At 48.2% G+C, this 16,223-nt stretch overlaps 1 protein-coding gene across 3 annotated transcripts in view; it reads right to left on the minus strand.

The window, feature by feature from the left end:
* The window catches only part of DDX11 (DEAD/H-box helicase 11), a 42,110-nt gene that overhangs the window by 2,170 nt on the left and 23,717 nt on the right, over positions 1-16,223 (minus strand). For all 3 annotated transcript variants that reach the window (XM_069762983.1, XM_069762982.1, XM_069762984.1), the window contains exons 15-25: positions 11,519-11,557; positions 8,653-8,773; positions 6,554-6,688; positions 5,378-5,490; positions 5,099-5,171; positions 4,921-5,024; positions 4,007-4,156; positions 2,770-2,838; positions 2,421-2,521; positions 2,235-2,319; positions 2,072-2,147 (exon numbers count right to left, since the gene is read on the minus strand). In XM_069762983.1, the coding sequence (XP_069619084.1) occupies positions 2,072-2,147; positions 2,235-2,319; positions 2,421-2,521; positions 2,770-2,838; positions 4,007-4,156; positions 4,921-5,024; positions 5,099-5,171; positions 5,378-5,490; positions 6,554-6,688; positions 8,653-8,773; positions 11,519-11,557 (1,066 nt within the window). The remainder of the gene's footprint in view (positions 1-2,071; positions 2,148-2,234; positions 2,320-2,420; positions 2,522-2,769; positions 2,839-4,006; positions 4,157-4,920; positions 5,025-5,098; positions 5,172-5,377; positions 5,491-6,553; positions 6,689-8,652; positions 8,774-11,518; positions 11,558-16,223) is intronic.

Genomic DNA, 16,223 nt, shown 5'->3' on the forward strand with positions numbered 1-16,223 from the left:
CAATAAAAACAGAGAAAAAAAGGCAAATTGGACAAGATTTCACACACAACCCCAAAAAAGCTCCAGACACAATTGTTGGCACCTTTCCAAAATTTTGGGTAAACAACTTTGTTTCCAGCAGATGATGCTCGTTCAGACTCACCTGTGGCAAGTAACAGGTGTGAGAAAATATAAAAATCACACCTGAAAGCAGAAAAAAGGGAGAAGTAGACTCAATTTTTGCAATGTGTGCCACACTAAGCATAGAGAACAGAGAGAGGACTTGTGAACCAAAATGATTGAAAAATATTAACAATCTCAAAGTTACAAGTCTATTTTCTCCAGGGATCGTAATGTTCCTTTGTCCACGATATGCAACATGATTACGAAGTTTACAACCCATGGCCCTGTAGCTAATCTCCCTGGACGTGGATGGCAGAGAATAATTGATGAAAGGTTGTAACGCTGAATAGTCCGGATAGTGGATAAGCCTCAATCAAGGTCCAAAGAATTCCAAGCTGTAATGCAGGCTCAGGGTGCATCAGTGTCAGCGCGAAGTATCTGTTCACATGTGAATGAAATGAAACGCTATGGCAGGAGACCCAGGAGGACCCCACTGTTGACACAGAGGCAGAAAAAGCTACATTGCAGTTTGCCAAAATCTGTCGACTAGTGGATAGATGAGACCAAGACAGAGCTTTTTGATAAAGCACATCATTCTACTGTTTACCAAAAACAGAATGAGGCCTACAAAGAAAAGAACACAATACCTACAGTCAGATATGGTGGAGGGTCACAGACGTTTCGGGGTAGTTTTGCTGCCTCTGGCACTCGGTGCCTTGACTGTGTGCGAAGCATCATGAAATCTGAAGATTACCAAAGGATTTCGAGTGGCAATGTAGTGCCCAGTGTCAGAAAGTTGGTTTTGCGTTCAGGTCATGGGTAGGACAATGACCCCAAACATATTTCAAGAAGGCCCCAGACATGAATGGAAACAAAGTGCTGGAGAGTCTGAAGTGGCAGCAATGAGTCCTGATCTAAATCTTATTGATCACCTGTGGAGAAATCTTACAATCACTGTGGGGAGGTGAAATACGAGACCTGGAGCAGATTGTAAGAAGAGTCCAAGATCCCGGCTGAGAGAAGGAAGAAGCTTGTGGATGGTTATAGGGAGCGACTGATCGCAGGGATTTATTCCAAAGGGGGCAAACAAATATTAAGCTGAGGGAGCCAACAATTGTGTCTAGAACATTTCTGGAGTTTTGTGGGAATTTATGTTCAATTTGCCTCTGTTTTTTTTTTGTGTTGTTCCAATACAAAAGGAAATAAACATGTTGTGAGGGGTTCACTCACTCGGCTGCTTGCACAGGTAAACTCAGGAACGCCTCAAGGTAAATCACCTGCTGGTTTATTAAATCACAGCATAAATCATAGCAGGGCTGAATAAAGTAAACAAGGCCTAATGGCAAAACAAAGAAAGTCCAAAAGAGTCCTTTTCCTGCAGGATTCACCCGCAGGTAACACACAGAGTCCTCAGCTCCTCCTGGAGCCACGTGGGAGTTCCTCCTCTCCCAAGACACAACACCCACTGAGTCTCGTGTCCAGCTATTTAACCTACAACTTGTGATGATCACATGACGGTGACATCATCACAGGTCCTGTCAGGACTCTACAGGTGGAAATGGGGTGGACATCCTCCCATCCGCTCTATGAATGTCCACCAAAAACCAGCCCATGTAACTTTAACTTAACCCTCTCAACAGATACAAGCCATAATCATTAACCGAAATAAACACGAGAAATGGATCACTCTGTGTGTAATGACTGTATAGAATATAGGAGATTCACGTTTGGTAGAATTGAAATAAATTCACTTTCTGAAGATATTCTTATTGTATGAGCTGGAGGCAAATATCCTGGTTTCACAGGACTGACGCCATTATGCGCAGTGACACATCTCTCCCCTCATACACTGCTCCAACAAAACACGGGGAAAGGAGTAATGTTCGGGGTGAAACACGTCATTTTCTGACCCTATTTCAGGGGTGCCAACACTTTCGCATGTGACAGTATACACATACGTTACTCTTACCAATGGACTGATTGACGGCTTTCATGCACAGATTCTCGATGAGCGTTTTCCCGGCGGACCCCCCGTCAGTCCTGGGCTGGGGATAAGCGCAAAGTTACAGGAGCCCCTTTACCATCCCCCCGTGGCTTATTCCTCGTTACTGGCACAGGGGGACCGTCATTACCAGCGTGTGATCCAGATACGACATCTTCTCCTGCAGCTCGGGGGAGCGGATATTGGGGTACGGCATTCCCACCATCACAACGCACCTGCACAGAACATGGACAGAACCAGCGCCAGAGATAAGCCGGGAAATATTGGGGGGAAAGAACAACACGTCCATCTAAAGGAAAGTGCAGAAAACACCGACCGGCCCAAGTCGTCAGAAAAGTTGATTCCTTCGCTCATTTTTCCTCCGACCACAGAAAAGAGGAGCGCTCCGGTCAGGGGCCCCGCGGATCGTCCCGAGAGCTGCGGGCACAAGGAACACAACCTGAATCCCAGAAGATCCGGCTCCGGAATTAATGAGGCGCAATTTACACTAATAAACAAATGAAGATCAGAGCGGAAGACGGTGATTGCTGCGTCTGTGCGGGAGACCACTGTAATCACTGCTCGTTATTAAGGAGCTGTCATTAATGTAAGAGGCTGCGGCAAAGACGAGAAGGTAACGAGAAGTCATAATCAGCGCTCCCAGGACGGCACTCAGCTCCTCTCACCTTGATGCACCGCGAGTACTCGGACAGGACCTGATCCACACGACTCGCCTGCTTAGGCTCCTGAAATATCTGTACGACACAAGGAAACGGAAAGTCAGACATACCATCACTAAGCCTGTAATATCCTCCAGAGCTGCACTCACTATTCTGCTGGTGCAATCACTGGGTACATACATTACATTACTGATCCTGAGTTACATCCTGTATTATACTCCAGAGCTGCACTCACTATTCTGCTGGTGCAGTCACTGCGTGCGTACATACATTACATTACTGATCCTGAGTTACATCCTGTATTATCCTCCAGAGCTGCACTCACTATTCTGCTGGTGCAGTCACTGTGTACATACATTACTGATCCTGAGTTACCTCCTGTATTATACTCCAGAGCTGCACTCACTATTCTGCTGGTGCAGTCACTGTGTACATACAATACATTACTGATCCTGAGTTACATCCTGTATTATACCCCAGAGCTGCACTCACTATTCTGCTGGTGCAGTCACTATGTACATACATTACATTACTGATCCTGAGTTACCTCCTGTATTATACTCCAGAGCTGCACTCACTATTCTGCTGGTGCAGTCACTGTGTACATACATTACATTACTGATCCTGAGTTACATCCTGTATTATACCCCAGAGCTGCACTCACTATTCTGCTGGTGCAGTCACTGTGTACATACATTACATTACTGATCCTGAGTTACATCCTGTATTATACCCCAGAGCTGCACTCACTATTCTGCTGGTGCAGTCACTGTGTACATACATTACATTACTGATCCTGAGTTACATCCTGTATTATACCCCAGAGCTGCACTCACTATTCTGCTGGTGCAATCACTGTGTACATACATTCCTGATCCTGAGTTACATCCTGTATTATACTCCAGAGCTGCACTCACTATTCTGCTGGTGCAGTCACTGCGTACATACTGTACATTACTGATCCTGAGTTACATCCTGTATTATACCCCAGAGCTGCACTCACTATTCTGCTGGTGCAGTCACTGTGTACATACATTACATTACTGATCCTCAGTTACATCCTGTATTATACTCCAGAGCTGCACTCACTATTCTGCTGGTGCAGTCACTGTGTACATACATTACATTACTGATCCTGAGTTATAGTCTATATTATACTCCAGAGCTGCGCTCACTACATGTAACCTTTATCTGGTTCCCGCACTCGTTGCTCGCAGGCTGTCACTGTCGATCACACACAGACCTTTTTCTTTCCCGCCAGTCTCTTCATTGTTCCCGTCTTCTCCCAGTGATCCAGGATCAGCTTCTCGTACTCGTAAGAAGGGAAGAAGCAGACGAGACCCCCCGGGACCACGTTACACAGGTTGGCCAGAATCCGTCCGGTCTCGTCCATCTGTGATAAGCGTCAAACATGGGATGTTATGTAGAGAAGCGAATATGTGACGGACACCGAGCCGCGTGCGTGTGACGGACACCGAGCCGCGTGCGTGTGACGGACACCGAGCCGCGTGCGTGTGACGGACACCGAGCCGCGTGCGTGTGACGGACACCGAGCCGCGTGCGTGTGACGGACACCGAGCCGCGTGCGTGTGACGGACACCGAGCCGCGTGCGTGTGACGGACACCGAGCCGCGTGCGTGTGACGGACACCGAGCCGCGTGCGTGTGACGGACACCGAGCCGCGTGCGTGTGACGGACACCGAGCCGCGTGCGTGTGACGGACACCGAGCCGCGTGCGTGTGACGGACACCGAGCCGCGTGCGTGTGACGGACACCGAGCAGCGTGCGTGTGACGGACACCGAGCAGCGTGCGTGTGACGGACACCGAGCAGCGTGCGTGTGACGGACACCGAGCAGCGTGCGTGTGACGGACACTGAGCAGCGTGTATGTGACGCAGCACACAGCTCTCAGCCCATTGGACCAGAGGGATCACATGATAATTACTGGTGCCCTATACGGGCACAACTTGGGTTGTTCGATCGGTTGAGCTCTGACGCATAAAAAGTGAAAACTCTTGCACCGTTTTATGCATGCAGCTCGCATGCATAGCTATGCGATAAGTGGGAATTTCTGGGCATGGCGATCAGAATGTCGCGGGTTTACAGATGTATCACTGCCTGAATGTTACGGCACAGAGGCAGTGACTGGCGAGTTACCATATCCGGCCGACCCCTCTTCTCATAGGTGAATTCCAGCTGCTGATTGGTCGGCCCGCTGCACAGCACTATGGGTAGGATATTTTCGGGTGGAATCACGTGACCTGCAGGACAATGACGTACTGACGTGAGCACGATCAAGGGGCGCAGAGCAGGACAGACGGACGGCGTCACTCACCGCACGAGAACTCGACGATCCTCTCCGGCTGCAGCCCGGCCGCCATCAGCAACTGCTGCTTAAAGTCAGAAACCTGCGGATGACCAGAAGTAAAGATGGTGGGGGTGACAGACGGCGACCGCCCCCTTATCTGTGCGGACCCCCAGCCTGACCATCATGAGCATGAAGGGGTTAACAAGGACTGTGCAGGAATGCCAGCCTGCTGCATGTGGAGCTGTTCTCTCCGCGTTGTGCCGACCTCCAGAAGTGACATGAAAACTAGGTCAGAGCTGCGCTCACCGGCTGCATCGTCCCTCCGGCGATGATCACGGCGCGACACTCCCGCAAGACCTCCGCGAAATGCACCGCCGGGTTCAGCATCAGGAACTTCAGCCGGCTCCGCGCCACCGAACCTGCGGGGACAGAGCGCGGATCATCCCTGCGCTGCACAGATCTATACAGAAGCGCAGCGGAGCAGCACCGCACAGATCTATACAGGAGCCCAGCAGAGCAGCACCGCACAGATCTATACAGGAGCCCGGCAGAGCAGCACCGCACAGATCTATACAGGAGCCCGGCAGAGCAGCGCTGCACAGATCTATACAGGAGAGCAGCGCCGTACAGATCTATACAGGAGCCCTGCAGAGCAGCGCCGTACAGATCTATACAGGAGCCCTGCAGAGCAGCGCTGCACAGATCTATACAGGAGCGCAGCTCCGTACAGATCTATACAGGAGCCCGGCAGAGAAGCGACGTACAGATCTATACAGGAGCCCAGAAGAGAAGCGCTGCACAGATCTATACAGGAGCCCCGCAGAGCAGCGCGGTACAGATCTATACAGGAGTCCCGCAGAGCAGCTCTGCACAGATCTATACAGGAGCAGCAAAGTAGCGCCGCACAGATCTATACAGGAGCCCGGCAGAGCAGCACCGTACAGATCTATGCAGGAGCCCGGCAGAGCAGCGCCGCACAGATCTATACAGGAGCGCAGCAGAGCAGCGCCGCACAGATCTATACAGGAGCGCAGCAGAGCAGCACCGTACAGATCTATACAGGAGCCCGGCAGAGCAGCGCTGCACAGATCTATACAGGAGCACAGCAGAGCAGCGCTACACAGATCTATACAGGAGCGCAGCAGAGCAGCGCCGCACAGATCTATACAGGAGCACAGCAGAGCAGCGCCGTACAGATCTATACAGGAGCCCGGAAGAGCAGCGCCGCACAGATCTATACAGGAGCCCCGCACAGCAGAACTGCACAGATCTATACAGGAGCCCGGCAGAGCACCGCCGCACAGATCTATACAGGAGCCCGGCAGAGCAGCGCCGCACAGATCTATACAGGAGCCCGGCAGAGCAGCGCTGCACCCGGAGGGAGCAGCACACGTCACATACATGTCAGACCCCCACCGATCATTACCGGACCAGATCACATCACATACACATCACAGCGACTAAAGAATCAGGGATGGAGACCTTGCATCTGCACCAGGACACGTCCATCTTGGTTGGCATTGGTCAATGCGGAGAGGAAGCTTTCAATCTGCATTAACGGCGATGCAGAACGAACCGGGTCGTTCTCACTGATCTCCTGTACAACATCAGCCGCCCCTGGAATAGGTAAAGGGCAAAAAATAGCATTTCCCATCTCATAATCCCAGGCAGTAGCCACTAGGGGGAGGAGCTCCTTGTATACAAAGATACATAAGCTCCTGTCTGCAGCCACCACTAGGGGGAGCTCCCTGTATACAGAGATACATGATAAGATCCTGTCTGCAGTCACCACTAGGGGGAGCTCCCTGTATACAGATACATGATAAGATCCTGTCTGCAGCCACCACTAGGGGGAGCTCCCTGTATACAGAGATACATGATAAGATCCTGTCTGCAGCCACCACTAGGGGGAGCTCCTTGTATACAGAGATACATGATAAGATCCTGTCTGCAGCCACCACTAGGGGGAGCTCCCTGTATACAGAGATACATGATAAGAGCCTGCCTGCAGCCACCACTAGGGGGAGCTCCCTGTATACAGAGATACACGATAAGATCCTGTCTGCAGCCACCACTAGGGGGAGCTCCCTGTATACAGAGATACATGATAAGATCCTGTCTGCAGCCACCACTAGGGGGAACTCCCTGTATACAGATACATGATAAGATCCTGTCTGCAGTCACCACTAGGGGGAGCTCTCTGTATACAGAGATACATGATAAGATCCTGTCTGCAGCCACCACTAGGGGGAGCTCCCTGTATACAGATACATGATAAGATCCTGTCTGCAGTCACCACTAGGGGGAGCTCTCTGTATACAGAGATACATGATAAGATCCTGTCTGCAGCCACCACTAGGGGGAGCTCCCTGTATACAGAGATACATGATAAGATCCTGTCTGCAGCCACCACTAGGGGGAGCTCCCTGTATACAGAGATACATGATAAGATCCTGTCTGCAGCCACCACTAAGGGGAGCTCCCTGTATACAGAGATACATGATAAGATCCTGTCTGCAGCCACCACTAGGGGGAGCTCCCTGTATACAGAGATACATGATAAGATCCTGTCTGCAGCCACCACTAGGGGGAGCTCCCTGTATACAGAGATACATGATAAGATCCTGTCTGCAGTCACCACTAGGGGGAGCTCCCTGTATACAGAAATACATGATAAGATCCTGTCTGCAGCCACCACTAGGGGGAGCTCCCTGTATACAGAGATATATGATAAGATCCTGTCTGCAGTCACCACTAGGGGGAGCTCCCTGTATACAGAAATACATGATAAGATCCTGTCTGCAGCCACCACTAGGGGGAGCTCCCTGTATACAGAGATATATGATAAGATCCTGTCTGCAGCCACCACTAGGGGGAGCTCCCTGTATACAGAGATACATGATAAGATCCTGTCTGCAGTCACCACTAGGGGGAGCTCCCTGTATACAGAAATACATGATAAGATCCTGTCTGCAGCCACCACTAGGGGGAGCTCCCTGTATACAGAGATACATGATAAGATCCTGTCTGCAGCCACCACTAGGAGGAGCTCCCTGTATACAGAGATACATGATAAGATCCTGTCTGCAGCCACCACTAGGGGGAGCTCCCTGTATACAGAGATACATGATAAGATCCTGTCTGCAGCCACCACTAGGGGGAGCTCCCTGTACATAGATTCATATAAGCTTAGAGCTCCTCCTATTGGTGGCTGCAGGTATTATTATTTAGCAGTATAACTGATTAATGCCGGCTCACCTCGGTACCATTTAGTTCAGAACACGGAAATTGATCCTGACTTGACGAGAAATGCTCAGTGAGAAGAAGCGTTGGTTTCCAGCTCCAAATAAAAACAAGTCCTTTTTATTGCATCTGTTGATCAATCTATTGTTTGTGCCTCTTTCTCTTCATTCGTTGAGTTGCTATTTTAATGTTTCAATAAAAGGACTTTTTTGGAGCTGGAAACTACGGCTTCTTCTCATTGACCATTATTTATCTCTAGAACATCTGCTGGGAGACCTGTTTGGGGTATTCGGTGCCCCCGTTGTGCCCTCTGTCCCCCGTACTGGTCGGGATCTCACCTTCTCCCTGGTTTTTCGGATTCAGGTTCTGTAGGAATTGCTGGAATCCTCCGGTTTTGGCTCCGGCCTTCACAGGGTTAACAATGGACGTTCCTCTGAATTTCTCGGTGAAGCCGAACAACTAATGCAGAGAAATGACCGGACGGTCACGCGTCACCCCAAGAAAGGCGGCCCCCCAATCACTGTCAATGAGGGTCTTTACAGTGGCCATTAACTGCTTAAGGAAGCTGTGTATACCCCCATATAGTGTGTATACCCCCCATACAGTGTGTATACCCTCCCCCCGTATAGTGTATACCACCCGTATAGTGTATAGCCCCATAGTGTATATACCCCCATATAGTGTGTATACCCTTCCCCCCATAAAGTGTATACCACCCTTATAGTGTGTACCCCCCGTATAGCGTATACCTCCGTATAGTGTATACCCCCTGTATAGTGTATACCTCTGTATAGTGTATACCTCTGTATAGCGTATACCTCCATATAGTGTATCCCCTCGTATAGTGTATACCTCTGTATAGTGTATACCCCCCGTATAGTGTATATCCCCCGTAGAGCGTATCAACCAAATACCCTGTTTTTTACATCTTTTACTAGCACTTGCGGATTACTGCAACATTTTTTCAAACTGAGTGTTTTTGGTTTTACTATTCTCTTTTGTGTCTTCAGGTTTCTTGGTGGTGTGTGAACATGATCATACAGACTTGTTCACTGTGCAAGTAGCCCATGTGTTCCTGTTTCCACCTCTGTATAGTGTATACCCCCTTACAGTGTGTACGTCCCCCTGTATAGTGAATATAGTGGGGAAATTAAGTATTTGTTCCGCTGCCGATTTTGCACATTTCCCCCCAACACAGAATGGAGGGTCTGTAATTATTATCGCAGGTACACTTCACCTGTGAGACAGAATCTAACAATAAAATCCAGAGAAATCACATTATAGGATTTTTACATAATTAATTTGCATTTTATTACATGTAATAAGTATTCTATCACCGACCGACCAGTGAGAATTCTGCTCTCACAGACCGGTTAGTTTTCTGTAAGAAGCCTCCTACTCTGCACTCATTACCTGGATTAATTGCTCCTGTTTGACCTCATTACCTGTATATAAGACACCTGTCCACACACTCAATCACTCTCCACCCTCTCCACCATGGCCAAGACCAAAGAGCTGTCTGAGGACACCAGGGACACAATTGTAGACCTGCACAAGGCTGGGGATGTTCTACAGGACAATAGGCAAGCAGCTTGGTGAGAAGACAACTGATGGCACAATTATCAGAAAATGGAAGAAACACAAGATGTCGGTCAATCTTCCTCGGTCTGGGGCTCTGTGCAGAATCTCGCCTCATGAGGCAAGGATGATTGTGAGAAAGGTCAGGAATCAGCCCAGAACTACACTGGAGGACCTGGTCAGTGACCTAAAGAGAGCTGGGACCACAGTCTCACACATTACCGTTAGTAACACACTACGCCGTCATGGATTACAACCCTGCAGGGCACACAAGGTCCCTGCTCACACCAGCTCATGTCCAGGCCTGTTTCATATTCGCCAATGACCATCTGGATGATCCGGAGGAGGCACAGCAGAAGGTCATGTGGTCAGATGAGACCAAATAGAACTTTCTGGTATCAACTCTACTCGCCGCATTTGGAGGAAGAAGGATGAGTACAACCCCAAGAACACCATCCCAACCATGAAGCATGGTGGAGGAAAGCATCATACTTTGGGGGGTGCTTTTCTGCAAAGGGGATAGGTTAACTGCACTGCATTGAAGGGAGGATGGATGGGGTCATGTATCGGGAGATTTTGGTCAACAACCTCCTTCCCTCAATAACAGCATTGAAGATGGGTCGTGGCCGGGGCTTCGAGCATAACAATGACCCAAAACACACAGCTGGGGCAGCTAAGGAGCGGCTCCGTAAGAAGCATTTCAAGGTCCCGGCGTGGCCTAGCCAGTCACCAGACCTGAACCGAATAGGAAATCTTTAGAGGAGCTGAAACTCAATGTTACCCAATGACAGCCCCGAAACCTGAAGGATCTGGAGAAGATCTGAATGGAGGAGGGGGCCAATATCCCTGCTGTATGCAAACCTGGTCAAGAACTACAGGAAACGTCCGACCTCTCTAACTGCAAGCAAAGGTTTCTGGACCAAATATTAAGTTCTGTTTTTCTATTTTATCAAATACTTATTTCCTGCAATAAAATGCAAGTTAATTACGTAAAAATCATACAATGTGATTTTCTGTTATTTATTGTCAGATTGTGTCTCTCACGGGTGAAGTACCTACGATAATAATTACAGACCCTCCATTCATTGTAGGGGAAATGTGCAAAATCGGCAGCGGATCAAATCCTTATTGTCCCCACTGTGTGTACCCCCATATATTATTATTATTGTGCATATTCCCCCCCGTATATGTATCCCCCTACATACTGTATATACCCCATATAGTGTATCTCCTATATGCTGTATATACCCCCATAGTACATGTATCCTCCATATACTGTATATACCCCCCGTATAGTGTATATATCCCCCATATACTGTATGTATCTCCCATATAGTGTATACCCCTGTATACTGTATATACCCCCGTATAGTGTATATATCCCCCATATACTGTATATACCTCCCGTATAGTGTATGTATCTCCCATATAGTGTATACCCCTACATACTGTATATCCCCCTGTATAGTGTATATAACCCTCCATATACTGTATATACCCCCCGTATAGTGTATATATCCCCCCATATACTGTATATACCCCCGTATAGTGTATATATCCCCCCATATACTGTATATTCCCCGTATAGTGTATATACCCCCCGTATACTGTATATCCGCCTCTCACCTTCCTGCTGATCATGCTTTTCACACAATATCTCTGGACCTGTGGGGGAGAGAGGACGTAACAACCATCATCAGATAGTACAGACATTACTGGGGGCAGCGCCGGAGACCCCCGGGGACAGACCCTCGCAGGATCATTACATGTACAGACATTACTGGGGGCAGCGCTGGAGACCCCCGGTGTTGTGAATTCTGTGGCTGAATTCACTCCTGTGGTCACAAGTGGTACTGCAGCTTCTGAACTTCCTCTCTCAGGTGTTCTGGTGAGCTCGTTGGCTGCTTTGTTATTTAACTCCACCTGATTCTGTCTTCCTTGCTCCTTGTCTATGTTCCAGTGTTGGATCTGAGCTTCTGGATCTTTCCTGTGGCCTGCTGCTCTGCTTAGATAAGTGCTTTTTGCTTTTGTTGCTACTTTTTCTGTCCAGCTTGTCATTTCGTTTTGCTGGAAGCTCTGAGACGCAAAGGGTGTACCGCCGTGCCGTTAGTTCGGCACGGTGGGTCTTTTTGCCCCCTTTGCGTGGTTTTTTGCTTTAGGGTTTTTTGTAGACTGCAAAGTTCTCTTTGCTATCCTCGCTCTATCTAGAATATCGGGCCTCACTTTGCTGAATCTATTTCATCCCTACGTTTGTCTTTTCATCTTGCTAACAGTCATTATATGTGGGGGGCTGCCTTTTCCTTTGGGGTATTTCTCTGAGGCAAGTCAGGCTTGTTTTTCTATCTTCAGGCTAGTCAGCTCCTCAGGCTGTGCCGAGTTGCATAGGTAGTGTCAGGCGCAATCCACAGCTGCCTTTAGTTGTGTTTAGGTTAGGTTCAGGTATTGCGGTCTACAGAGATTCCACGTCTCAGAGCTCGTTCTATTGTTTTTGGGTTATTGTCAGATCACTGTATGTGCTCTGATTGCTGGCACACTGTGTCACTGGATTGCCTTCATAACAGTACAAGGAGCCAAGCTAATGATTCTCAATAGAGGCAAAAAAGAAGTTCTGACATCATTTTTTTTTCTCAGCTCTGTGTTCAGTCTTTTTTTTCCCCTAGACATTTGGGTGTTTCAGGACACAGGTGTGGACATGGATATTCAGGGTCTGTGCTCTTCAATGGATAATCTCGTTACACATGTACAAAGGATTCAAGATACTATTGATCAGAAATCTATGTTAGAACCAAGAATTCCTATTCCTGATTTGTTTTTTGGTGATAGAACTAAGTTTCTTAATTTCAAAAATAATTGTAAGCTATTTCTGGCCTTGAAACCTCATTCTTCTGGTAATCCTATTCAACAGGTTTTGATTATTATTTCTTTTTTGCGCGGCGACCCTCAGGACTGGGCATTTTCTCTTGCGCCAGGAGACCCTGCGTTGAGTAATGTCAATGCGTTTTTCCTGGCGTTCGGATTACTTTACGATGAGCCTAATTCAGTGGATCAGGCTGAGAAAAATTTGCTGGCTTTGTGCCAGGGTCAGGATGATATAGAAGTATATTGTCAGAAATTTAGGAAGTGGTCAGTACTCACTCTGTGGAATGAATCTGCGCTGGCAGCTTTGTTCAGAAAGGGTCTCTCTGAGGCTCTTAAGGATGTCATGGTGGGTTTTCCTATGCCTGCTGGTTTGAATGAGTCTATGTCTTTGGCCATTCAGATCGGTCGACGCTTGCGCGAGCGTAAATCTGTGCACCATTTGGCGGTATTGTCTAAGATTAAACCTGAGCCTATGCAGTGCGATAGGACTATGACCAGAGTTGAACGGCAAGAACACAGACGTCTGAATGGTCTGTGTTTCTACTGTGGTGATTCCACTCATGCTATTTCTGATTGTCCTAAGCGCACTAAGCGGTTCGATAGGTCTGCCGTCATTGGTACTGTACAATCCAAATTCCTTCTGTCCATTACCTTGATATGCTCTTTGTCATCGTATTCTGTCATGGCGTTTGTGGATTCAGGCGCTGCCCTGAATCTGATGGATTTGGATTATGCTAAACGTTGTGGGTTTTTCTTGGAGCCTTTGCGGTGTCCTATTCCGTTGAGAGGAATTGATGCTACACCTTTGGCCAAGAATAAACCTCAGTACTGGACCCAGCTGACCATGTGCATGGCTCCTGCACATCAGGAAGTTATTCGCTTTCTGGTGCTACCTAATCTGCATGATGTGGTCGTGTTGGGGTTGCCATGGCTGCAAACCCATAATCCAGTATTGGATTGGAATTCCATGTCGGTATCCAGCTGGGGTTGTCAGGGAGTACATGGTGATGTTCCATTTTTGTCTATTTCGTCATCCACTCCTTCTGAGGTCCCAGAGTTCTTGTCTGATTATCAGGATGTATTTGAAGAGCCCAAGTCCGATGCCCTACCTCCGCATAGGGATTGTGATTGTGCTATCAATTTGATTCCTGGTAGTAAATTCCCTAAAGGTCGATTATTTAATTTATCCGTGCCTGAACACGCCGCTATGCGCAGTTATGTGAAGGAATCCCTGGAGAAGGGACATATTCGCCCATCGTCATCACCACTGGGAGCAGGGTTCTTTTTTGTAGCCAAGAAGGATGGTTCGCTGAGACCGTGTATTGATTACCGCCTTCTTAATAAGATCACTGTTAAGTTTCAGTATCCCTTGCCATTGTTATCTGACTTGTTTGCTCGGATTAAGGGGGCTAGTTGGTTCACTAAGATAGATCTTCGTGGTGCGTATAATCTGGTGAGAATCAGGCAAGGAGATGAATGGAAAACTGCATTTAATACGCCCGAGGGCCATTTTGAGTATCTAGTGATGCCGTTCGGACTTGCCAATGCTCCATCTGTGTTTCAGTGTTTTATGCATGACATCTTCCGTGAGTATCTGGATAAATTCCTGATTGTTTACTTGGATGACATTTTGATCTTCTCAGATGATTGGGAGTCTCATGTGAAGCAGGTCAGAATGGTTTTCCAGGTACTGCGTGCTAATTCTTTGTTTGTGAAGGGATCAAAGTGTCTCTTCGGTGTGCAGAAAGTTTCATTTTTGGGGTTCATCTTTTCCCCTTCTACTATCGAGATGGATCCGGTTAAGGTCCAAGCCATCCAGGATTGGACTCAGCCGACATCTCTGAAAAGTCTGCAAAAATTCCTGGGCTTTGCTAATTTTTATCGTCGCTTCATCTGTAATTTTTCTAGCATTGCCAAACCATTGACCGATTTGACCAACAAGGGTGCTGATTTGGTCAATTGGTCTTCTGCTGCCGTGGAAGCTTTTCAGGAGTTGAAGCGTCGTTTTTCTTCTGCCCCTGTGTTGTGTCAACCAGATGTTTCTCTTCCGTTCCAGGTCGAGGTTGATGCTTCTGAGATTGGAGCAGGGGCGGTTTTGTCACAGAGAAGTTCTGATTGCTCAGTGTTAAAACCATGTGCTTTCTTTTCCAGGAAGTTTTCGCCTGCTGAGCGCAATTATGATGTGGGCAACCGAGAGTTGCTGGCCATGAAGTGGGCATTCGAGGAATGGCGTCATTGGCTTGAAGGAGCTAAGCATCGCGTGGTGGTATTGACTGATCATAAGAACCTTACTTATCTCGAGTCTGCCAAGCGCTTGAATCCTAGACAAGCTCGTTGGTCGTTATTTTTTGCCCGCTTCGATTTTGTGATTTCGTACCTTCCGGGCTCTAAAAATGTGAAGGCGGATGCTCTGTCTAGGAGTTTTGTGCCCGACTCTCCGGGTTCATCTGAGCCGGCGAGTATCCTCAAGGAAGGAGTCATTGTGTCTGCCATCTCCCCTGATTTGCGGCGAGTGTTGCAAAAATTTCAGGCGAATAAACCTGATCGTTGTCCGGCGGAGAAACTGTTCGTCCCTGATAGGTGGACTAGTAACGTTATCTCTGAACTTCATTGTTCGGTGTTGGCTGGTCATCCTGGAATCTTTGGTACCAGAGAGTTAGTGGCTAGATCCTTCTGGTGGCCATCTCTGTCACGGGATGTACGTACTTTTGTGCAGTCCTGTGGGATTTGTGCTAGGGCTAAGCCCTGCTGTTCTCGTGCCAGTGGGTTGCTTTTGCCCTTGCCAGCCCCAAAGAGGCCTTGGACACATATTTCGATGGATTTCATTTCTGACCTTCCCGTTTCTCAAAAGATGTCAGTCATTTGGGTGGTCTGTGATCGCTTTTCTAAAATGGTCCATCTGGTGCCCTTGGCTAAATTGCCTTCCTCCTCTGATTTGGTGCCATTGTTCTTCCAGCATGTGGTTCGTTTACATGGCATTCCTGAGAATATTGTTTCTCACAGAGGTTCCCAGTTTGTTTCAAGGTTTTGGCGAGCCTTTTGTGGTAGGATGGGCATTGACCTATCTTTTTCCTCGGCTTTCCATCCTCAGACTAATGGCCAGACCGAACGAACCAATCAGACCTTGGAAACATATCTGAGATGTTTTGTTTCTGCAGACCAGGATGATTGGGTGTCCTTTTTGCCGTTGGCTGAGTTCGCCCTTAATAATCGGGCCAGCTCGGCTACCTTGGTCTCTCCATTTTTCTGCAATTCTGGGTTCCATCCTCGTTTCTCTTCAGGACAGGTTGAGTCTTCGGACTGTCCTGGTGTGGATTCTGTGGTGGACAGGTTGCAGCAGATCTGGACTCAGGTAGTGGACAATTTGACCTTGTCCCAGGAGAAGGCTCAACTTTTCGCTAATCGCAGACGCCGTGTGGGTCCCCGACTTCGTGTTGGGGATCTGGTTTGGTTATCTTCTCGTCATATTCCT

This window comes from Ranitomeya imitator, chromosome 4 (genome assembly GCF_032444005.1).
Source record: "Ranitomeya imitator isolate aRanImi1 chromosome 4, aRanImi1.pri, whole genome shotgun sequence".
In the NCBI taxonomy this organism is placed as follows: Eukaryota; Metazoa; Chordata; class Amphibia; order Anura; family Dendrobatidae; genus Ranitomeya; species Ranitomeya imitator.